Source organism: Corvus cornix, chromosome 1 (assembly GCF_000738735.6).
Source record: "Corvus cornix cornix isolate S_Up_H32 chromosome 1, ASM73873v5, whole genome shotgun sequence".
NCBI lineage: Eukaryota > Metazoa > Chordata > Aves > Passeriformes > Corvidae > Corvus > Corvus cornix.
The window spans coordinates 77992209-78016139 of NC_046332.1; the positions used below are offsets into that span (position 1 = coordinate 77992209).

The window sequence follows — 23931 nt, forward strand, 5'->3', positions numbered from 1 at the left end:
CGTTATTGTCAGGAAAAATGACAGTATTGTCTTTTTCTTCAGTGAGTTCAACAGGCTGATTTGGTGATGGAGGTTTTGAAACTCCAAACTCTTCTTTGGGCAAGAAAGAGAACAGGATGAAAGATACAATTCAAGTGAAAAAAACTTTGATCAAAACAGTTCTAATGAAGAGTGGTATGAGTATTACTTGCAAGGCAATCCTTTCTATCCTTTATCAGTTTAATATAGAGATATATTGCAAGAAATTTTTTAATCACTTATACTTCCAGTGAAATTATTATAGACATCAAAGTTCTGTGGTCAGTGGTTTGAAGATGGTGGTTGTTTAATTTTATTTTTTGCTTTGATCACAAAAGATCTTTTATCTGTGCAGGATCCAATTACTCTGTCGTAGGCTACTTTTTTAGTAGTGCCACCTCAGAAATTTTTCATCCACAAGAAAATGATAGGAGTAACTGTGTTCCAGGCTGATTGTCTTCTGTTCTGTCCACAGAGTGGATATGGGCAAAAGGACAAAGAAACTAATTCTGTGTATGCTTCCTTTTCACAGGCTAAAAGTATTGAGAATTAAGGTATCCTGATAAAATCTGATTTTAGTTTCTCCAAGTTAATTAAGAAAATCTAGATGAAAGGTCCTCTGCATGGAACGTGTCCTATAGTTATTAGATCTGGGAGACAAGATGTGCTCTTTATGGTTGGCCTTATTTTTAACTTTTATATATTTTTCTTGTGGAAGAATGGAAATAAATCCCAGAATTGTAAGTGATGAACGACAGTATTGATTGAACTTCAGGTCACTTCCAGTGATCTGCACCATGCACTACATGCATGTAGCAATGATGAATCCATTCACATAAGTACTGATGAAAAAGCGACAGGACTTTGTAAATTTAGACAATATAAAATTTTCAAGATTGTTTTTACAAAAATTATAAAATAAGAAGTCTTTTTAATTTTTCTAATGCCTTGGTCTATGCACACTTTAACAGAGTTAATCGGAGTGAAGGATATTTAAAAATATACCTAGTTAGGCATGTGTTGTTATATACTTTACTGTTTTGCAAGTAAAATATATCTTTGTGTAAATATAAGTATTAACTCTCTCATCTCCTTTAGTGTGTTGGTTTTCTTAGAGATTAGATACCTCATTCTTGACCAGGAATGATTTAAAGCATCTCTTTAGATACCGATATTCTGGGGACAGGGAATACTCGCATTTATTCCTGTAGTTAAAAGCATGACTCTACAAATGGCAAGACTGATAATTAGGGAAAAGCTTGCTTGTATATGATTCTAAAAGAGGGTGGTTTGTGTTTTGGACTTAGAATAGCTGTAAAATAATTGCCTTGAAGTTCACACTATATGAGATGAAATATAAGTAGTTGAAGCTCGCATCAGCAGATAGTGTGAGCATGGGGAAGTGGGTGCATGACTCTTCTTTTGATTTATTTTTTATTGCCTGTGCAGTAAAAGTACCAGTAAGTATAAAGTAAAGTAATAGCAATTTGGACAGATTAATTAATTGCTTCATTAGCCAGTAAAATTAGAGTACAAGTAACAGATTTGTAGCAAAAGAAGGATTTTCAGTCATTTCTGCTACTTAAGAAAAGTGAATAGATTTCACATTCTTTGGATTTAAGTGAATATAAAATTTTATAAGTAGCATTTACTATTTTGCATCCTTTCAGATACTGTATCCAGGCCTGTTTCTTCTCTTGTATGCCTACAAATATATCGAATTTATAACTTTTTAAGAACAGACCTACTGGGTAACTGGATTTAATCTAGTTGCTAATAAAGTATCTCAACAGCTTTTCTTTTCCCACTTCAATATTATCCTCAAAAATGCAGTATGAGGATTTTTCTCTGTTTTCTGTCATCTGGCATTTTTTCAGCTTTGAATGTTTAAGTAGTTGTTGTTTTAACACTTGGAATTCTTCCAGTTAGAAGAAGTAAAGTTTATAAATTACATAGGAAATAATTTAATTTAGGATTAATTACTTCTGCAGCATTGTAATGCCAGTGAAGCTCCATTTAATATCAATAGACAAGCTTTTAATTAAAAGCAGTCAGTGGGCCAAATTCCTCCACCAGACATGTGGTTCATATCTGAGCCCTTGCCAAGAATGGTGAAGTGAGAAAGGAGTTTTAATCTGACATTTTCATACAGGATCAGGTCCCTTAGAAGTCATCTGGGAATTTGTTTCTGTGGGGCAGTCGGAAAGACCTTGCAGAAAAGAACAGAAACCTTTAGGGCAAGACTGCAAATGAGATGAGATGGGGGAATTCTTGTCCTGGTTCCCAAACTGCTCATGGTAAGAGGAACTTGTCAGTTCTAGTTAGTTCTTGCAAGCATTTATTAATCTGAATACACTGGACAACAACAGTGATCTAAGCTTATCTTTGTCTCAAGTATAGCAGGTGATTACAGACAGGGTAACTAACAGACTCTCCCACCAATTCCAGTAGGTTTTGGGATGTGGCTGATAGTACTTCTGATTCACCGTTCTGAAATTTTTATTGTTAATAATGAACTTTCAGTCCCATACTCATCAAGTGCCCAGATATCCTTAGGCAGTTGCTACAAATGAGGCAGCTGAATCCCAGCGAGATTGAGCAGCTATGTCTAGTCTGAACTGTGTAGTCCTGAATCATCCATCTCCTGTCTTTGCAGAGGATGTGGAGGAAGCCTCTTGTTGGATTGATGAGTCAACGCTGCCCATGTAGTTGGATAAATAATGGAGATGAGTTGCAAAAGCAGTTAGGGGTTTGTCCATAATAATGTGCAGATGTAGGTAACCTCTGGATAAAAGGCCCTCTGGTTCATTCTTTGCTATTCCAACTGCTTGACCACATTCAGCCATCCTCTACAATGGCAGTAGAAAGGTCATGTCAGACAATATTAAGTTTTTGCCTACTCAGCAGCAGCTCAAACTTGTGATGTCCTCTTGGGATCTTCTGGAATTCCTTTTTTTCATGGCAACCTTTCCTAGAATCTAGTTTTCCTCAGTGACCCAGGATATTAGATTTGTCAATAAATAGATGAAGGAAAGATGGAGAGTGGCAAGTTGTTGTAAGAGCCAAGACCTACATAGGATATTGCAGGTAGGGAGCTTTGAATAATCGATATCTGAACGGCGTAGACTGCACTGTTTTCAGTCCATATCCCCTAGCAAATGTACTCCTTGTGCATGACAAGAGAGAAGTGTTCTCTGAAGATGATTTACACCAAGTGCTGCCATTTCATCCATGGCTCAGAGCCTGCCTAACAGGCTATTCCCACTAACCATTGCAGGGTATGCTAAGTGCAAGTTATATCAAAGAAAAACTGGAAGAGAAATTCCCATAGGTGGAAAACGTCAACATGTAACTGAAAGTTTTTAGGTTTGCTGTATTTGCATTTACTTTATGTAGGCTATACAGAGCTGAGTTATAGGCAAATGAGCATAATGAAAGAGTTGCATGTCAATAGTTTGAAAAATCCTTTCAGTCTATTAGTTTTCTTCAAGATTAAAGGGCATGCAAAACTAGAAAGAATTTTCTCCGCAGGGCAGCATTGGTAATGCTGAATGTAATCAGTAGAATCCAGTAAAGAGTGAAAAAACAATGGTTTGTGAATTAGTTCACTAAATGGGGCTAGTATTACTAGACCAGACTGCTTCAGGACCTGTATTTTCTCCCCTGAATATTTGTAGGACAGGTTTTTGTTTGCAGTGAGGCTTTTATTAGTTGAAGCAGCTCTGTTCATTCTGAAGTAGGAGCACTGATGCCAGAAGTTCTTGTTCTGACCTCTCTGTCTGTACATGCAGGTACTTGGTAGTGACCAGAGAAAGTCAAATACAAAATGGGTGAGAGATCAAAAAGCTGTTTATAGGCCCTCTTTTTCTTCACTAAGAAGCAGAGAGGTTTTAAATTCTGTCTTCTTCAGTCCCACAGTAAACACACAAACATAGAGTCTCTGTAATCACTAGAAGTTTCTTCTGGGGAGCTCCAGGTCAGGAAGACAAGGAAACGAGAAGAACAGAAAACATCTTAAGCACACAAAAAATATCTAGCCCTATTTATTTACAGTTCCCTTTGGCATAGTATGTTTTCCACTCTTTTTCTGAGAGTTTAAATTCCCAGTAGTTTTATAGGATACTCAAAGAGCAAGAATTAACGTTGATCAGTTGAACTGATGAAGCAGACCCAATTTTGAATTTTGGTAAAACCAGTGATTCAGATCTCATTAGTATGATCTGTATGCAATTAGCATGAACAGTGGCTATTTCTGGAACAGTTTAACAGGAAAAAAAAGATGCCTGACCTATAAATTCTGTCAAATTCCGTGTTTGTTTAACTAATCTCATTTATCTTAATGAGTCGTTAGACTGCTGTCAGAGGCGACTTTAGAATGAGATTTTAATTGCTGCATTTTAACTTCTAATGATGAAAAACAAATTAGCAATCCAAGTTTTTCCTGACTTCCACACGTTTGAGGAAGTTGGGTGTTGCAGCCTTGTGCACAGAAATGTGGATCACTGGAGAATCCCTGTCATTCAGCAGCATGGTTGTCACCAGCCGGAAAGAGCAGTGAATGTGAAGGAAAGAGGTTCTCTGTTCAAGCATGTAATAAGGTGAAGTAAGCCAAAATCCCTTTTAGTCTTCCAATAATGCTTCTCTCTCTATCTCTGAATAGTTTCTTAAGGCAGCTTCTGTGTACTTCAGCTCATCTCTTCCTTCTTTGTTTAGGGGATCGGTCCTCTTCCCCATAAAAAATAAGAGAAACCCTAAATACATGAGGGAAATTGAATCTTCTGGGACAATTTTTAATACAGAGGCCTTTCTTTTGTTAGCTGCTGTCAGACACAAGTGGTAGAAGAGTCATTTTCTCAGAAATCCAGCTGCTTGTTGGTGTCTCCTACTTGATGATGATGGTTGTGGGTCTTCTGATGGTAAGTGGCAGATGCACAGTGTTAACGTCGTGAGGACCCAAAGCTTAGACTGGTGTGTAACTTTTCTCAAATGTGAGTAGCAGCAGACTCTGGTTTCAGTCAAGCTACATTAGGAAAAATTTTGCCCGTACTGTCAGGTTCTGGAAAGGAAGGAAATTTAAATCCTAGGAAACTGACATTAGCAAAATCTTTCCTCTTCTGTTTCAGTAGTTTCTATAGTTACTGAAATACGCCTAGACAAAGGCACATATCTTAGTTACTTATTTGTAAGGGAAATGATTGTTGTGCAACATATGCATCCTGAGCAAAGGTATCTTCTGTGTTATGGTTAGGCTGTGTGGTGCCATTGGTATTTTAAAATACAGAATTTCTGCTTAAAAATCAAAGGCATCATATGAACAAAAATACTAGTTTGTGTGACATGTAGCAGTTTTGCAGAGTATTTTGTCTTTTGTTCTAATTCTGTGTTCTATAAAGAGCTTGTAGAATAAGCTTGGTTTATGTTGTTTGTTATTAAAAGCAGTGAGCACTTTCTTCTAAATGTTATGAGATCTGGAAAGCCTGTGTGCCTGGCTGAGCTGTGTATTCACAGGCATGATTTTCACAAGTATGTGTGTAAATAATGGTGGCATTATTACAGTAAAGGGGGTAAAGACCTTAGGATCATAAATTTGCATGACATAATGGTAAATAGTTTGCTCAAGAATGGTTAGAGTTTTAAGACATAATTTTCGTTGATGATTTTTTCGGTAAAGTTTTGGCCCCTGAGAACCATAAAAATCCACAGTTCACACTGATAAAAATCAAGTCTAAAGGCAGTAATGATACAGCTGTCACTGACTGAGCATGAAAGGTTGAAGGAAAATGAATGCTTTCTGATTCAAGAGCTTTCAAGCTTGTTAAAATTAGATTAGATGCTTTCTTTAAAATGCTGCAAATCTTGTTTTGAGAAGAGAACAAGCTTTTGCCTTTGATGGTTTTCAGCAAGATCAGAGCTAGTTCTTTCTGTTTAGTTCAGAGAATGTTAGAGCTCATGCCTGTTGCTTTTCCATGAGGCACTTAAAAATATTTGATTAGCTGAATCCTTATATTTCCCTTTTCCTGCTAAAAAAAATTTACCTGGACCCACTAACTAAAGTTCATAAGCTTGGCAGTGTTTCACTTACCCAGCCCTTTCCTGATTTCTGTGTGTGCACATGCACAGATTTTTAAAAAATAAATCTCGATAGTAAAAATTAGTTTTTAAAATTGACAATGCTGGGGACTTCATTCTCATTTTTGTCATTTGTTTAATACCTTTTAAAGAGAAACATTTTTTGTTTCGTTGTATGCACTGTTTTGTCAGCATGTACCTCTCTGGGAGAAAAAGCCTTTTCAATGTTCTGTCTATCCTCAAAGCATGGTGTATCTTCTGTTCCTTGCATTGTTTGGAGCACTGTCTCAATGTCCTTTTACTGCCAAAATGCCTATTTTGTATTGGGAGTACCTAATACCTTCTATTACAGTGATCCTGCCTCATGGAGCACTCCTTGCCTCAGAATTAATGAAAACCCTCACCAGGTTGTGACTCTCAGGTTGAGAAACCACACCATGTTGAGGGGCAAAAGAGAAGAGGGAAGCGAGGGGAGAAGGTCTCTTTTCCAGGGCATTTGGGCTCCCTTGAGCACAATCAGATTGCCCTTCATTTCCTAATGAAGGCTGCACCCAGCGCTGGAGGCCGTCTGCCGTGGCTCGTGAGCAGGATCACTGCAGTCCTGGTCAGATGTCTTGTTGGAATGGACAGTATCTGTGGCATAAGCTTACATGGGGGCTGAAGGTTTCCAATTCTGTTGTAGCACTGTGTCATGTTGGTTTAAAGACAAACAAAGGCAAACTAACCCTAACCCTGGGTACAACAGGAAAACCTTCTGTAGGTTGCTCTATTTCTGTCTGGAGAGATCAAGGCTAGACAAAGGACTGATGCCCAGTGACCTTGTATTCTTCCCAGACTGTAATGCTCACTCTTTGTTCTTAAGCTGTGAATATACCCTGATGTAGGCCAACAGCAGTTACTGTCTGATTTCACACTCACCGCTGTCTAATACTGCAGTACACCAATAAAGCATGGACCTTTACCAGCTGGAGAGGTTGCTGGCTACTAAACCAACACCAAGCTTGATGAGACTGTAAGCATGTCAAGCCATTTAACTGTGTATGCATGGAATTAATTTTTTTATTATTATTATTTTTAGTTTCACCTGTACCTGAAGGCTTTTACTCATTCTAACTGGCATTTTGCTGTAAAACTGTCACTGGTTTAATTGTTCTGTCCAATTGCTGGCTGATGCTTTGTCCTAAATATGAGGAAATTGGTTCATGAGAAGGTGCACCATTTTCCCAAATTCTGCTCACTGCCATGGGCATGCATTTTGAAGCTGTGGAGTCAAAGTGAACCTTTCCGTCAAGTTCCTCTTCAAGCCCCAGGCAGAGTTAGTGGTTGTGTGTGACATTGGATTTCTTCAAGAGTTTGTTTTTAATTCCCGTTCCTCCTCAAAATCTTTGGTACTGCATTCAGGGATGTTTGTATGTGAATTTATGGCTGTTGTGTAACTACTTTTCAAACTAACAAACTGTATCCACTGCTCCAGCTTGATTCATTTAATGGGGAAGAGAAGTGCAGCTTGATGAACTGGTTCCCCTCAAGCTTTTGTGGAAGTCAGTGGGATTTATTTCTTTGATTGAGGGAGAACAGAGCAGAATCTCCATCCCATAACTCTTTAGCAGTACAACTGTGCCTGGTTGACAGCTGGAGAGAGAAGGGATGGACACCATTATTAAACTCTTCTTCAATCTAAGGTACTTTAGTGATTGGTGAAGTGCGTGTGACAACTCCTGCTACTTCATCTGGTGCTCTCTTCTCCCCCATGCCATTTTGTACTATGCATCTTCTCTGACCAAAATGTTTAGATACACGTTAGAGCTGTGCAACCACTGTGAAAATGGAAAATTAAGCTAGACTGTGGCCACAGCAGTGGCAGCTCTGTCAGATACTTTCTTATTAAAGAGCCTTCATAAGTGATATGCTCAGTAATGTCAAGGAGAAAGGGGAAACAACTTGGGTTTCATTTGCCAAACTGGAGTTTAGAAAACACTGATCTGACATTAAAGCTGAGTAACTGGGATATAGATGTCACAGACCTCCCCTGACTGCAGAGCAGGCCATGGAGGAGTAAGAGAGAATAAGCCCTGCAACATTCCAGATGTTGAGAAAGGTGCTTTTCTGGCTCTTAACATGTTTTTAATTTGTAATAATAATAATAATAATAACAACAACCTTGAGAGCAATAAAACTCTTAAGAGTTGACTTGTTGAGATCTTAAGTGGTACATGAAGTTTTCCAGCAGAATTTCAGTCACCTTTAATAACGGTTGATGTTTTCTCTTGGTTTCCATAATTGAGTTATTTTCACTTCTTGGTACTCCACAGAGAAGGAGCATTCCCATGAGCATCTTAACGCTGCTGTACTCTTCCTCTCTGTTAAAAAAGTGTGTATGGATGGGAACTGTTTCTTTTGAAGCAGATGCAGAACACTAAATGGACTGAGTTTGTTATACCGCAGTTTCAGGAGAAAAGGAATGGAGGAGGAGTATCTTCAGGATACACTGAGTCCCCTTTGTCTCCCTCACAAAGAAGGGAGCTCCCCTGTGTTAGGTTAAAGTTTCTAACCAGGGATTTCAAGTCATCTTATGCTGCCTATGTAGTCAACAAAGAAAGAGGCAGTTCAGGTCACTTATGATGTGAATTGACCTCTGGGAGAGACTTTTTCATCAACTGGAAAGTACTGATTTTAACTGTTTTTCCGTTGATATGAGCCATGTTTTAAAGCAGTATCACTCAGCCCAGCACCCCATAAGCACCACCCTCAGTCCCTGTGGGTTCACATCTGTGTGTGACAGGAGCCTAGAGTAATGCAGGTACAATGAGTGGGATGGATCACAGCTGGCGGCTGAGGGCAGAGCCCAGCCTATCCCTCTCTGGCAGGGCACTCACAGCTGGCCAGCACTCTGTGCCTTTCCACCACCAAATTGCAGCAAGCAACTGATGTGTATTTTGACAAAGGTATAGCTATTAAGTATTTGATTCTAGCTGCTGGCTTCTTTTTGTGTAGCACATGGAATGTGTATGTTGGTGGGGAGCGATTTGAGACAGTGTAAAGCTAGGAAGGTAACCCATAATTTCATGTTCTGTGGCCATGTAAAATGTCATTGTCATTTCATAGATTTTTTTTTTTTTTTCTCTCCCCAAGTTAGATTTCAATCAAGTTGTGCTTCTTTTGTCACTTTCCCTTCTGTAGCACTTTTCTCCAGTGTCTGGAGAGGAAACTGGCTCAGTGGAACTGAGAGCCACTCCAGGTATTTTGGCATTGATGGGCCAATCTGGCATACCATGGTAAAATGCATTCTCTTTATTTGCCGCTGTCATCAACCAGTGTTGGTTTCTCTTCTTAAACCCATGCTTAGAAAATAATGGAAGCACACGCAGGTTAATTCCTACCCACTCCTCCAAGGATATAATTTTAGTATATACTTAAACAATCCTTACATAAACATTCTTTTGTACTTTCTCTTGGTTTGTGTGTATACAGCTGACTCCATTAAATTTGAAAGATGGCCCAAATCTGAATCTAAATAAAATCACTTGAAGTAGGAGCAAAGACAATTCCATGTTACCAGCTGCAAACCATTTAGGCCTCCTGAGTGCAGTAGCATTTGCTATCTGGCAAGTGACATGCTAATAATTGCCTGTCAATCAATGAATCCTTTAGGGTGAATTGTAAGGGATTTCAGTACCTTGTAAATAAGATTGGTCTTCTCCCTTCTGCTTCTGTTTATATTCTGCAGTTTGTAGTTGATGAGTAGAGCCTGTATGAATATACTCTTCTGTGGCAGGACATCAAATGAAACATTTTCTTAATTCAGGTTATTTATTCCTCACCTCTGTGAAGAAGAGAAAGTCACTTTGCAGCACTGCCATGAACCATCAGCATGACACATGTCCTGACTGATTGGTGATGGGAGAGGGAAGAACCTGCATTTTCATTTCTTCGTGGCTTACTGACTTTCTCACACCAAAACGAATTTGTTTCCCACATTTCCCAGAGCAACATCCAGTGTGTTGATATTTATGGCTGTGTTGGTTGTAATTAGGCCCAAAAATGTATGCATGTAAGAACATTTTGAGGCCCTTTTGTAATGTAGCCACTTTCTTATAACTCATTTTAATTTTCACTTGTTCAGCGTATTGGCAGGTGGGGTCTGAGCTCTTGCTTGTAGGTTGTGGTAGTGGTTGGATTTGGTCACTGCTCACGCCCACATGGGTACCAAAAGGGAAGGTGCAGCATTTCAGCTTGCTGCAAAATAACTTTGAGAATGTCAGTGATGCATTGATGTGCAAAGTCTTTAATCAGTGGGGTGTGTACACAGTGCTGTGAGCCACCAGGCACATTTTTTGTGATACTTTCCATAATGCTTTTCCCATGTCTTCCAACTGTAAGATAGGGTATCTTTCTAATTCATTGTCCTTTTGATATTTTGTAGTTTGAAATACTTGAGTTGTACTGATAAAAGTTCCATCAGAACTTAGATCTAGGATTATAGATAGGTAGGTAGGTATGTCAATATATCTATATCTATCTATCACAGATAGGTGCTATTTAACTTCTAGACTACAATGCTGTGAACTTCTCACAGAGGTGCAAATCATTTATTCGCTGTCATATGACAGGGATAGTGCCAGAATTTCTTTGTTTCCACATTTGAGGTGATATCACTTTTCTTATGTCTTTTGTAATGTAGCTAAGTACTTTTAACCTTACAACCTTGCTATTAATCTGTTTCACTATTTCTCAATGATGAATTCCATTTCTTTGGAAAATACTGTATGCAGTTGTGTGCTAGTGTCAATAAAATTGACATTTGTGTAACAAGCTGTGGCATTTTCTCCAATTTCACTGCACATTGATTTAGTGTGAAACTGTTGGTAAATCCTTTCTTGCTAGCTGTAATAATACAGACCATTATTTCAGACAAATACTGCTTTGACTTTGATTTATAATAGGTTACATAACTGTCATGATTACGTAAACTGATAACTGTGCTGTTTTTTCCTTCTCTTTTCAAAGGAATGATTTATAAATGTGAACTGGTTTGGAACTGGAAAACATTCATGTTCTAGCAATAAATCTTGAGTTCTTCCAGAAAATAAATAGGTTTTACTACTGGCCTAATTATATTTATTTTATATTATATTGACTGGAGTATCTCAGCTGTGTTCTTTTTAGCCACAGGAACATTTACCTATCATAATTTAGGGAGGACACAATCACATGATAGTAAATTGTATTTGACCCTAATTATATACAGCAATGTATGTGTTTTACATTTAATCTTAGACAGCCTGTTAGCTGTGGTAGTCAAGAGCTTGTCACTTTTTTTTGGTTGGATTTTAATGTATGATGCCAAAATGGCACAGACTGTAAATGTTCTTCCACATGACAGATTCTTCTTCTAAAACAGGTTTAGATTTTCAGACGTATGGAGGAGGGGATAACTGGGAGAACACTCAGCATTTTTGGCAAACTTTCTTTCTGTGCAGTCATTAATCTGGCTGCTTCCCAGACGACAAAATGCTAATTTCAGTAATATTTAATGTAGTGTATATGAATCCATGGAAGTGTAATTAATTGTCTAATTCTTTAATATTTTTAATCCAAAATGAAATGGGACTTTATATCTGTGAAAATCTGAAATTGTCATGCTGTGTGCATTAAAAGTATTGCTTTTCTTATGTAAATGTAATGCTAGCATTTCCATCCCAAACAATCAGAGGAGCATGGAAAGACTTACAAGGTATAATATACATACTCGTGTTGTGTGTAGAAATTGGGGAACTAGTAGTTTTCTCCCTTCATGTTAGATCTGACTGGTCTTAGCAGCAACACTGCTGTAGAAAGTCATCCTTTCTCTCTAGACTTCGACTAGATAAATTTGTACTAACTTGTGTCCTGTAGTTCCCTATGAAGTACTGATTTGAGTGTTTGAAGTTCTACTTTGCTAGAAAGAATGGCACTCCAGGGATGATTCCTGTACTGTTGTATTTATTCTCTTCTATAGAGTGGATTACAATGATGATTTTTTTTTTATATATTAAATTGATATTTAGAATCATAGAATGGCCTGGGTTGGAAGGGACCTTAAAGACCACCTAGCTCCAACCCCCCTGCCATGGGCAGGAGCACCTTTCACTAGACCAGGTTTCTCAGAGCTCCATCCAGCCTGACCTTGAACACTTCCAGGGATGTTTCCACAGCTTCCCTGAGCAAGCTGTTCTAGTGCCTCACCACTCTCACTGTAAAGAATTGCAGCTCAGTCATCTGTGTCTTGATCCCTTCCCTACAGAGATAGTAATTTCAGCCAGTTTTATCAGCTAAAAGACACTTAACCAGTCCCATGGTGAATGCAAGTGGATGCAGTTCCTCTGGCTTCAAGGCCATTTGAGGACCCTGATGGCTATGTCCTGTAGCATAATTTCACATGCTGCAGTTTAAGATTATAATTCCTTGTGGTACTTTCTTGAGAAAGCTTGTCCTAATTGATTTCTCTTTTATCATTTTTCTTAGCAGGTTCTCTGACTGGCAGCCCTCACCTTTCAGAGCTTTCCATCAATTCCCAAGGAGGACCATCAGTGGCAAATATGACTTTATCTCCAAACTTGAGCCCTGATGCCAAGCAGTCATCTCCCTTGGTCAGCCCTTTGCTGAATGACCCGTCATGCATCAGGGCTGATGATGAGGAAGAGGTCAAAAGAAAGGTAAGGGGAATGAAGTTGGCCTTCTGTCTCTTCTCTCTGATGTGTTGCCATTCCTGTTGGTTGCAACCTCAGGAGCTTGTTTGGACAGGGTCTCCTGTAAATCTAACTTGCTTTTAAGGAGTGGAGTCTGGTAGTTTGTTGTAACAAAACAGTCAGCTCCATTGCTGGAGAGAAAATTTCCAGGTGACAGAAAGAAAAGGAACAGTGTTGAGCCTGTTGTGGGAGTGTCCAACCCAGGCTCTCTGGTCTGTCTCTGCTGGGAGCACCACTGGGAGCATCTGGTTGTGGGAGTAGAAAATGCTCTCTTTGAGCCACAGCCTGTAGCATTCAGCTGGGAGTGTTTGACTTTGGCTCAGACCCATCATTGCAGCAAAACCATAAGGGAGCATCTCATCCAAAACTGCTTTCTGAAGATAAAGTGTTTGTCTGAGCCAGGGTGTTCTGGGTGCCTGCTGGCTCATCCCTCCTCTGCTGCTGGGTGAGAGGGGCTTGCTTTTTGTCCTTCTGTGGCCTGTTTTTTCTCCTCAGCTTGAAGCATCTCAGAAGGAATAAAGGAACTCCACAGGCTTTGCTGGAGAGTGGGAGTTTGTGTAAGGAAGATCTCTGTTCACACTGTGCGTAGTTAGCAAGATTATGTGAAAGAAATCTGAGAAGAAGAAAAGCTGAGAATCAGTTAAGAGAGTCAGGACTCTCTGTGCCAGTCCAAGATAGAGCAGCCAGTGGCTGCTGTGTATGCCAGCTGATGATGGTTCCTATGGGGGTGCATTCTGACTAGGAAATGCCCACACAGACTCCCTTCGCAGGGCATTCACAGTGTTTCCACTGCATCATATGTCTTCAGGGAGGAGATGAAGAAGATCTATGGATGTTTTTTCCTTAATTTTTGCTTCCTGAGCAACACAGAAGATCAGCTGGGTTCCTTTGGCTCTTCAGAGTTAAGAAATTTTAAATCTGTAACTTAGTCTAAAATCCTTCCCCTCTCCCACTGTTCAGTTGTCCAGCCTGGGAAAATCTTACAGGTTTGAATTTTTTTGAAAGTATTTTTCCTGTGGATTATCATCCTGATTATAAAATTTACAATGATCAGACACAGATTTTTGTCATTTTGTCAAATTTGACATTTGATTCAAGTGGTCATCTAGCCTGCAAAGGATGTCTTCATAAAGTTCACAATATGTCCTGTTCCAGGAATAGACTGAAAGGAACATCAACACCCCAAAGCTGTAGAAATCATGTTGGCAGGAAAAGAAGTCTCTCAAAAACCCATAGAAAGTACTTGTTCTCTTGTGTTTGCAAGGAAGGATTGTTTTTGGGCTTCAGGGCTTAGGAACATTCAAGCATGAGTCACGATATAACCATAAGCAAGGGTCACTGGTTTGTAACTCTCTTCATGATTTATTATCTACGGGTTTTTTTCTCCATAAAAGCAGAGGAAAACCTAATGTGCTTGCAATTCACAGAGGTTCCCAACTGAGAAAGCTTACTTCATGGCTAAAGAAGTGGCGACTACGGAGAGAACATACCTGAAGGACCTTGAAGTCATCACATCGGTATGTTTACTTGAGCGTTACTCACGAAACACGTGAAGCTCTAGTCAGTGGTGGTATTTCATCTGCTCCATTTAACATCCTAGCTGTTGCATGCTGCTTTTATATTCTGCACTGTAGGTATTCTTTGCCGTGCACAGGAGTGCTCCTCCAGGGAGGAAATAACACAAAAATCAGAGAGTAGAGGTTTGCTCTGTGGTTAGTAACATGCACTAAGAAACTGTATCAGGTTGAGGAACTTGGGACACGCTTCAGTTATTTTTTCTTGCTCTCATGCTTTGTGGTTATAATTACTAAAAATGCCTGTGGGTTTTCAATGACTTCTCTTAAAACTGAAGTAGCTCCTTAGGGGCACATATAAATGTTTTCTACTGTATTAAATGCCCTCCATTTAACATGAAATATTGTGGAGTACCTATTTGAATGATTCTAATTTTTCAGTGAGTGAAACTGTGTGTTAAACGAGTCATTCATCTGTAGCATCTGATCAGTGTGGTTGCTAAAATCACCAAGGCAAATAGCTGCCATATTTGCGCACACAGCAACAGTCTTGTTTCACTTTGAAGAATAATGTGTGCAAGATCTGGTCTTAAATAACCATTTTCTGTGAAATGGCACGGGATCCAAACCCCTTCATGGCATTTTGGCCAGCTCCAGATCTCTCAGCTCTTAAATCACCCAGTAAGGTGCATTGCCGACTCCTGTGTTGAGTGTTGTGGAAAGGAGGACGTGCTTCAGGGGAGAACTTTGGGACCAGTTGGGAACCAGGGACGCACCTTCTCCTCAGCTTCTTGTCTGTTCCAGGATCCCACATGACAGATGCAGCTAATCAGAGCCCAGCTTAGACAGAGGCAATATAACATGGCTTTTACAGGCAGCAAGGTAGCTGTGGCCCCACTGCTACTCACCCTTGCTTTCTGGGAAGCCAGCCTGCTGAGAGAAGTGGCCAGGTTCTGTGGGATAGTTCTACAGTCACTGCTGCAGTCTCAACAGCAGATAGCTGTTTTCATCTAGTATTTCACCCAGTGGCTGCAGAAACAAAAAGTTCTAGCTCTTCAGAGCTAAACCCCATTTCCTACCCTGTCCTTTATTCTTGTGGTAGGCAAATTTGAATTTGCTGGATCACCAAGAGGGTCAGGCCCGATGATTAGCATACAGCTGTGCTCCACAAGTGACTGGCCCAGGAGGCCACTGAGAGTGAACAAGTAGCTGATGTAGTTGGAAAAGGAACAACTGCTGTGCATGAAATTTGAGACTTGGTAGATGTGCTTCAACTTTAGCTCTCCTCGGTGCTGAGATAAAGCAGGGGAGACCGAAGCTTGGGAGGGATCTCTCTTCATCCCAGGTCTGGCTCAGCTCCAGCTGATGTAGTGTCAAGCAAGACTGTTGTAACAGCCTACTATGGTCCCAACAGCCTTCTAGCCACTGCTGGAAGTCAACCACAGATAGCTGGAACCCCTCAGGACAGTAAGGAGGGAGCAGTGTTACCATGTTGAAGATAATAGGCATTGCTACCTTGGCAGGCTGCCTAGTCCTGTGGTTTTGTGTGACCCATAGTCTATTAGGGCGAAATAAAGAGAATATGGAGCAAGACAGAGCAGGAGCCTGTTTCAGTCTTTGCAGTGTCTGGCACTGCCACGCCTGTTTTGTGATAGCAGCGTCTTCCTCTTGTTCACTTTGCAAAGTGATGTCCTCTGTGTGCACACAGCAACATGGGCGTGGGTGCTTACTGAACCAACTCCTGCCAAAGGCATTTCAGACGGAACTCGGCAAAAAGAAAGTGCAGAGCATACTTCTTTTTGATTTTACTGGATTGTTTGCAAGTGTTGCAAGCTCTCTTGCACCTCCAGCATTTCCAAATTCAGTTTGTATAGACTAACCAGTTTGGGTTTGAAAAGAATTTTCAGGATTTGATCAGTGATGGGAAAGGGGCAGGGAGTTCCTTTTTCAACTATGCAGGGCCTGATCTCTGATAGGAGCACCAGTTCAGCACACAGGAGTTTCAGGGATAGTCTGGGTTGTACTCCTAGTGCCAGCTAAATAAGATCCTTGCTGGCTTAGCTGTGAGGAGTATTTGGGTTACGTACATAAAGAGAGCAAATGATTCTGCATTCTACCCACTGATAATTTTGCTTCTTTTTTCCTTTGTAGTGGTTTCAGAGTGCAGTGAGTAAAGAGGATTGCATGCCTGAAACACTGAAAAATCTAATTTTCTCCAACTTTGAACCGTTGCACAAATTTCACACTGGTTTTCTCAAGGAAATTGAGCAGAGACTTGTTCTGTGGTAAGACTGTTGATTGTTATTTATCTGTATTATTTCATGCAGTTTAGCATTTTTGCATTCCCTTTTTGCTAACTCCTTGTGATCTACTGTAGTGCTTAATTTGTGAAAGTCACAGATGTTGGTTATTAACAGACAGGGTTTATTGAATCGTGCTTTGTTCATGTTTACTCGACAAACTCTGTTGTTCAGATATATCAGTTACAGACATATGCAAATGAGATCATCATTCTGGATGAAGCTTTCTCTTGCCAAATGTCAGTGTTTCTACATGGCAGATCTTTTGAAGAACATGCTGCAAGGAAGGCTTATCAGTAATAAAGAGGAAGAGGCGAAGGACCAGGTTCTGTTTCTGTCAAAATAGGCACAGGCTGGGAGGATTTCACAGATCAGCTTCTCATTCTGCAGCATTGCAGCTGTGACACTCTCAAGGTCTACCTTGCACTCTACAAATTGACAGAGTGTTGGAAAAGGACACTGGGCTTGAAAATTATCTATTCTTAACATAATAGTGACAGTAAAACATGGCATTTTTATGAAATAGCTATGAATTGAGTAATTCTTCCCTGGCAGGACTCTTAATTCATTTGACCATTGAAATCTTGGTGGAGGCAGCAGGACAAGCAGAAGCCTTCTGCTTGCTCTGATTAGACCTCTCTGAACTAGATTGTCTTGCTCTGTGTAGGCAATTTTTGTAACTTTGGTTCTGGGAGCTGAGCTTTTCCTTCTCAGTTAGAAAAGTGACAGTGAAAATCACGTGAAAGCAGAGCAGGCAGACCTAATGGGTGTTAATCAGTTTAATCGAGGTGGGTGCCTCTTTAACTAATGAATCAAAACAATAGCAAAACACAGAGTGTGTGAGTTTAGCTCTTATGATGTGGTGAGATCATTGAATGAGGGCACAGCACTTTGCAGACTAGTGCTGTCCAAACCCCCCCTGCACAGTTGCAGAATTAGCAGGTGTTTTCTGGGAAGAGGGAAATGTGGTACTGCCTCTTAGAGCTGATATCCTCACCCAGGACTTTGGTCAACTTATTACTCCTAATGTAATTTTTAATGTGTGTATATATATAAATATATATATAATTTGTATATGTATTTATATATAACTAACATAGTTATTCCTAAGGTATGTTCTGCACAGCCACCCTGCCTGTATCTCTCTTTTTTTCATTGGGCTGTTCTGGTGTTAATTGCATTGCACTATTTATTACAGGTACTCCAAAAAGGTTTTTTCAGATGTTACAAAACACTGATTTCTTCAACCTTGGTGTAAGATTAACAGTAGTTGGAGTTAATCCCCAACTAGTTGGGGCTAAGGTGGGCAGAAAAGGAAAATTTATACAGTTAGTAAAGTTCTGCTCTCTATCAGACCAGTCTAATCTCACTGGGTGCTGACTCCTGGGGCACATGTTGAAATAGATATACCCCCTATATCCTTCTGGTGGCATTAGAGGTGGCTGGTGGCATTAGACGTGGATGCAAACCTCCTGTTCAGGTGTGATGTTTTTCAAAGATTGGATGATGCTGCACTACCAGCCTGCTGTGGAAAGGTGACATTGTAGTAAGTAGAGGGAAGGGCCAGTTATGTTAAAAGAAAGAAAAAGTATTTAGGCTTTTAGAGTTTCCATGGTTTTACTTTGTTTCTCCTTTTCAGTCAGCTTCTTTTAGAGCTGAATAAACCTTTTGTTTTCCAGCTTCTCCTTGGGTCCGAAGGTTTCACAGGGTGGTAAACCTCAGTTTAAAGTTTCTAATATCGTATTTAAACTGCACTTACCCTGCGATTTAAAGTGCTGATCTGCTGCAAAGTTACTTTGCAATCCAAATTTGTTCAAAAATATTCTGCTGAGGTAACTTTGTCCCAGCTGGGCATCTCATTCTCACTTTGTCAGCTCAGCTATTGCATGTCCTTCCATAGTTAGTGTAAAGCCACTGGGAATTCTCTGTCAGCTGCTCTGAATCACTTGACAAAAAAACAGTCACGTTCCTGCCCGTGGTCTGCATTCAGTTTGCAACCAACAGCCTGGATGCACCTAATGTAACACCCCCACTGTAGACAGTGGTTGTTGTTAAAGTTCTGTAAGATTTGAATATGTGCCTTGGGAAGGGAAGCAGACTTGCTGACAGGTATTATTTTGGAGGTGTTGATGTTTCTATATCATGCCACAGATGCTGAGATAAGCCGCAAGCAATAAACTCTATCCTGTAGAGATTAGTGTTTAATTAAACAGTGAGTGACAAAATTAAACAGCCCCTCAGCATCTACAAGAAGCTAGTGGCAATGTGGTAGGGAATTCTGTCAGCAGCATGGTCAAGGTCATTTAGCTCAATGTCTGCACTGCCAGAATGGTACCCCTGTCTTTGGCCCCAGGTGTTTTTAAGGCAGTGAGTTCTGGCTGTGTTCACCACCTCCAGGCAGGTTGCTCCCAGCTGCCCAGCAAATCATAGGCCTGGCTGAAGTGCTGGTGCAGCTGCAGGCAGATGTGGGCAGGATTCAAGCCAGCTCATTTAAATCTGACTCTTCCATGTCAGCTCTTAAATTTCCAGGCAGGTGGATGGGGGGAGGAAGGTGGGACGCTTGTCTTGAGACAAGAGCTTGCTCTGCATTTGTCAGAGGGTGATGTGTCCTACAAAAAAAGGGCCTTTGAATGAAAGGGTTGTGGACTTCATCAAGCTGCTGGAAACCCCTAGCTACCCACATGTCCTCTGGGAGCTTGTCTGAGAGAGAGAGCCTCCTGCAACGAGTCATCTGTGTTCCCCTAGTGAGTAGGATGCTGGGTTTTATCAACTTAAAGTGCAATTCAGCCTGCTCACTCTACACAGACATAAGTGCAGTTCTCTAAGGTTTGTTTCAAGCCTTCATGCTGCATGTTGGAAGATCCAACAGGAGGTCATTCCCTGCTCTCTTAGGCCTTGGATCATATTGAAGCTGAGGCTGATGCAAAAGAGCTGTAAGGAGAGCAAGGCTTAGGGGGATTGTGCATAACAATTGTTAGATGTCTCCACGCCTTTAATTTGTTAAAACATCTATAGACTTTTAGTATTTGGCTGGGAGAAGCTCAGATTGTGTCTATTATTAAAAGCATTTCTGGCTTGCTTGAAGACTTCTGAAGTGTTTGAATCTGCAGTCAGGGGCAGGCTGTTTGCTACAGAACGTCTTAAGGGCCAGTATCCTTTTGACCTGGTTATAGATTCTGGCAGGTCTGATCTGTTTCTTTACACAGTTCACCTATTTTTCTCTTTAGTGCTGCATTTCCTAAGAGCAGCACATCTCAGTGTCCAGGGCCTAGTGGTAGTTTCTAATACAATATAGATTGATACTGACACCAATAGCCACCTGCAGAACATAGGAATTCAGTGCATTTTTCTCAGCCAGAGTTTCTTTCTGGTCACGAAACTGAGGAGATTCCTGGTGGTTTTTTTGCACAGCATCCTAAGATCAGTGATCTCATGCTCTGGGCCATGTTTCCAGCCCTGCCTGTGCTGTTGCAGTGCCCAGTAAAGCAGCCCATGAATCTCCTCAGTTGGCCCAACTGTGCTGAGCTCTGGAGACTGGCCATGTTCCCGGGAACAGGTGAAATACCCCACTGGAGGCTGTGTGGTTTGAGGAGAGGAAGGATGACCTTTGGTGGATGCAGGCAGGCATGGTGCTTTGCCCTCTCACACAGGAAGGAAAGAGACGAGGAGAAGAGCCGGAAGCTGCCTCAGGTGGGAGAGGGAACAGCACAGGTCAGGCTGTTCTATGAGCAAGTGCCAGAAGAGGTGCATCCGGCACTTGGGCATCCAGATCCTGGTCCTGGCTGCCAGGGCTCATGCAGGTTGCTCCTCAGCAAGGCTTTGGGTGCAAGGCCAGGAGTTTACAAGCCTTTTTGCTGGGAGAAAATATGGGAGGCATATGTCAGTGACTTAAAGCTGGCTCCTGTTTCCCAGGGCCGGTGAGATTTTATGGCAAGGAGGGAGAGGTGTGGGCAGTGCAGGTGGAGTGTGATAGACTTCATCAGCTTCTGGGCAGTTGAACCTGAGATGTCAGTTAGGTTCTACTCCTTCTTTTACCTCAGCTGTTTAATAAGCTATTCATTTGGGCCGCAAGCACTATTTTCTGTCCAAAAAATTTGACTTCGTCTTTCCACACCCCTTTAAATGTATTAAAAGTTTCCACACTGGTTTCTTTAAATGCTGACAGAAAGTGGGAAATGGAGAACCGTAAGTATCCCCCTTTGGCTGACCAATGAGCAGCATAGAGAGCAATGCTGGGGCAAGCCAGGATAGCTGTTTCTGCCCAAAGAAGGCCCTCATCAGGTAGTACAAGTCTGTGTTTTGGGCCTTATCCATGTGCTAGGAAGGAAAAGTGTGACATACTTCCCAGAAGTGCAGGCAGACTCATCTGCTTCCAGGGAAACTGGTAGTTTGACTCCCAGATCTTTCTGAGGAAAGCTGCTGCTCAGTGTTACCAGATGGGAATGTGTGGCTGGTAATTTGCAAAAAAAGGGCTCTTAGATCTTAGCATATGAAAGGAGAAGGCGCAATCAGGATTTATGGAAGCAAAATTTAAAACCTCTAATGAAAAAGCACTCAGGGAGGTGTAGGAAGATGAGCCAAATGTTGATTTATTAACCACTTTTTGTTTGAGAATAAATGCTTGCGCTGAGGAAGAACAGCCTGATAGACAGTTTATATAAACAAGGCAGCAGTCCTTATCTGCCTTCTCAAAAGCAGAGTGCTGACTGTTCAGCTAGTTCTGCATGTCTGGTGAGGAAGCATGAAGAGGATGATTTCAAAAGTGTCTTTGTCCTGTGTACAGAAATGAGGTATATGTTGTACAAACCTCTGAGTTATGCACTGCAGATTCCTGAGACCAAGACATGGAGACGGGCTTGGTGCCAGCACACGGCACTTGATTTTGAGAGGAAAGTTTTCATTGCTGAAGTCACTTCGGGGTACCTCTGGGGATTGGAGCTGTGCTACGCCCAAATTAACTGGAAATCGTGGGAGAGAAATAGCATATCCAGGATCTATTAGTCAGAGCTAGAGCCCATCTCTGTGGCTCTCCCAGCAGGATATGCCCAGGATCAGCTCTGAGGCTGTTCCACAGCAAGATGTGGAATGCTGTTGCATTAACAGTGGAAATGTAACATTTTCATGCAGTGGTGTTACTTGCTCTGATCCCTTACCATTTAAAAGCATTACTGATGCATGTTTGCTGTAGGTGGGGTTTCTCCCACAACAGGGGTAGCCATCTCAAAGTCTTTAAATGTATGCACAATCTGTGGTATGACTGTGGATGAAGCTCAGATGGCTTCAGCAGTGCATCTCGTAGGCTCTGAGCAGTGTGTCATGCTCCACTTAACTGCTGGAAGTCCAGCTGCAATGCTGGCTGGAATGGGCAGGGCAGTAAGAAGTGCTGTGTAACAGCAGGGTGTGAGCAAGGAGGGGGGTGTTTGCTTTTATTGACTCTTCTTTTCCAATTACAAAGCATTTTTCTTATTTAAAAGGCAGTTGTAATGGGGAATGTTTAAGGTATTTTTTAACATTAGAACTTTAGTTAATAATAAAGTCATAAAAAACTTCAAAGCATCTAGATGTTCAAAGAACCAGCTGTCGTATTCAGGAGGGAGTTCCTGAGCACGTAACACAAGGTCACACATTGTAAATATAATTTGTTGCAATTGATTTATTATTATTTTAGCTGCAATTCAAGGACTGCAATCAAAGACTTTTGTGTACCTCAAAAAAAAAAAAAATCTCTATTGAGATATCTCTCTCTTCTTTTTTGCCTTTCCACCATCCCCATCGAATTTCTGTTCCTTCTGATTCAGGATATGGGCTGACTTGAGTTTTCTTTCCATTATTTTTTCAATTATATACACTAAGAACTTTATGTAATTTGAAAATCTGACGGGGCTGCTTGTGTAATCCCTGTAAGTCAAGCTGATGGCTGTTTAGAGTAATACATATAAGGTAGTGTCTGAATTTCTTACCAGGTATAACTCAGTCTCCTCTTCCCTTGCTATTGTACACTTGCATTGCTGTAAAAAGGAAGGGACTACTTGGATAAAAATGGGAAATGACCTTACTATACAATAATGTCCTAATTTTTCAGCATAATTTTCAGTGGCTTTAGACCTCCCCCCACAATGTCAGTGGAGTAAGGGCACATTATGTGTGGGGAAAACAGCTCCTACATCTTCTAGGGAGATGGGCATCATAAATCAGCTCCTGATGAAAAGCTGTGAGACCCTAGGCCCTGAGCTTTGTCCCTTGTCACTGGCAGACACCATGTTCAAACAGTGACCCGTGAAAACAAGGAGTAAGAAGAACAATTTAACCATTGATGCACAACAAATGAGCAGCTTCTTCCGTCTCAGCAAGCTGAGTGTTGTTATTCAAAACATACAACACAGGGAGAGCTCTCTTTTCTGCTCCTGTGCTTTGGGCTGTTGTAGCAGTAAGGCATCATCTGGTATGTTGTATCTTTAAGTTTTGGTTTTATATTCTGTGTGTTTGGATGCTCTTTTCTTGGTCTTTCTTCTTGTTTTCTTGGGATTTGCATGTTGAGGAGCTGGGGAAGATGGCAGTGTAGCATAGGGTTTGCTCCGCGGTCTCAGCATGGAGCTGGGGTAGAGTGGAAGGAAGCTGTCATGTTCCCTCATGCCCAGCTTCAGCTTTCCCTGCCTCTCTGTCCACTTCAAAGCCTACACGCCTGTGCATCATCCCCAGTGGGAAAATAATCTCTGTTGCAAGGGATAGATTTGCCTGGAAATAAATAACTAAAACAAGAAGAGCCTCTGGAGCAAGGAGCATTTCTGCATTTTCTTCTAAGAAAACCCTGGGTTTATTTCTTCCAGCAGGATGCAGCTGTGTGCAGCACAGGGCATCTCTGTTGGCCTGGGCTGAGGGCTCTGGTACCATTCAGCTCTTCGCTATTGAGCCAACAGCTGGAGAGAGGCTACTGCTTTTGGGGAAGCCCCTTCTCTCTGTCTCTGTCACTCTGCCAGGATGCAGAGTAAGTTTTCAAAGCCCGAAAAGCCTGTGGCCGAGGCCAGTGAAGGGGGACTATTCATGATGCTTTGTGTGTGACTGATGTGGTGAGATGCTGTGCAAGCAGTCAGTGTTGGTGGTGCTGAAGAGGGTCCAGCAGGTCAGCTTTTAGGAAATAAGGACCTGACTTCCATGAACAACCACACTACGTATTAGCTGTTGGAAGCACTCACTGTGACTTTGGCAGGCTTGGGCTCAGCCTCTGAGTAGCTAGTTAGTAGATAAGAAATTTGCAATGTGTATTCTAGCCAATCTGTATCTTCAGATCAGGAAAGCAGCCTC

The 23931-nt window shown here is 41.2% G+C and overlaps 1 protein-coding gene across 5 annotated transcripts in view; it reads left to right on the forward strand.

Annotated features, from left to right (window-relative positions):
* The window catches only part of FARP1 (FERM, ARH/RhoGEF and pleckstrin domain protein 1), a 203853-nt gene that overhangs the window by 159314 nt on the left and 20608 nt on the right, over positions 1-23931 (forward strand). For 4 of the 5 annotated variants that reach the window (XM_039558522.1, XM_039558477.1, XM_039558699.1 and 1 more), the window contains 3 exons: positions 12592-12782; positions 14243-14332; positions 16481-16614. In XM_039558522.1, the coding sequence (XP_039414456.1) occupies positions 12592-12782; positions 14243-14332; positions 16481-16614 (415 nt within the window). The remainder of the gene's footprint in view (positions 1-12591; positions 12783-14242; positions 14333-16480; positions 16615-23931) is intronic. The other variant, XM_039558592.1, reaches the window with a different exon arrangement.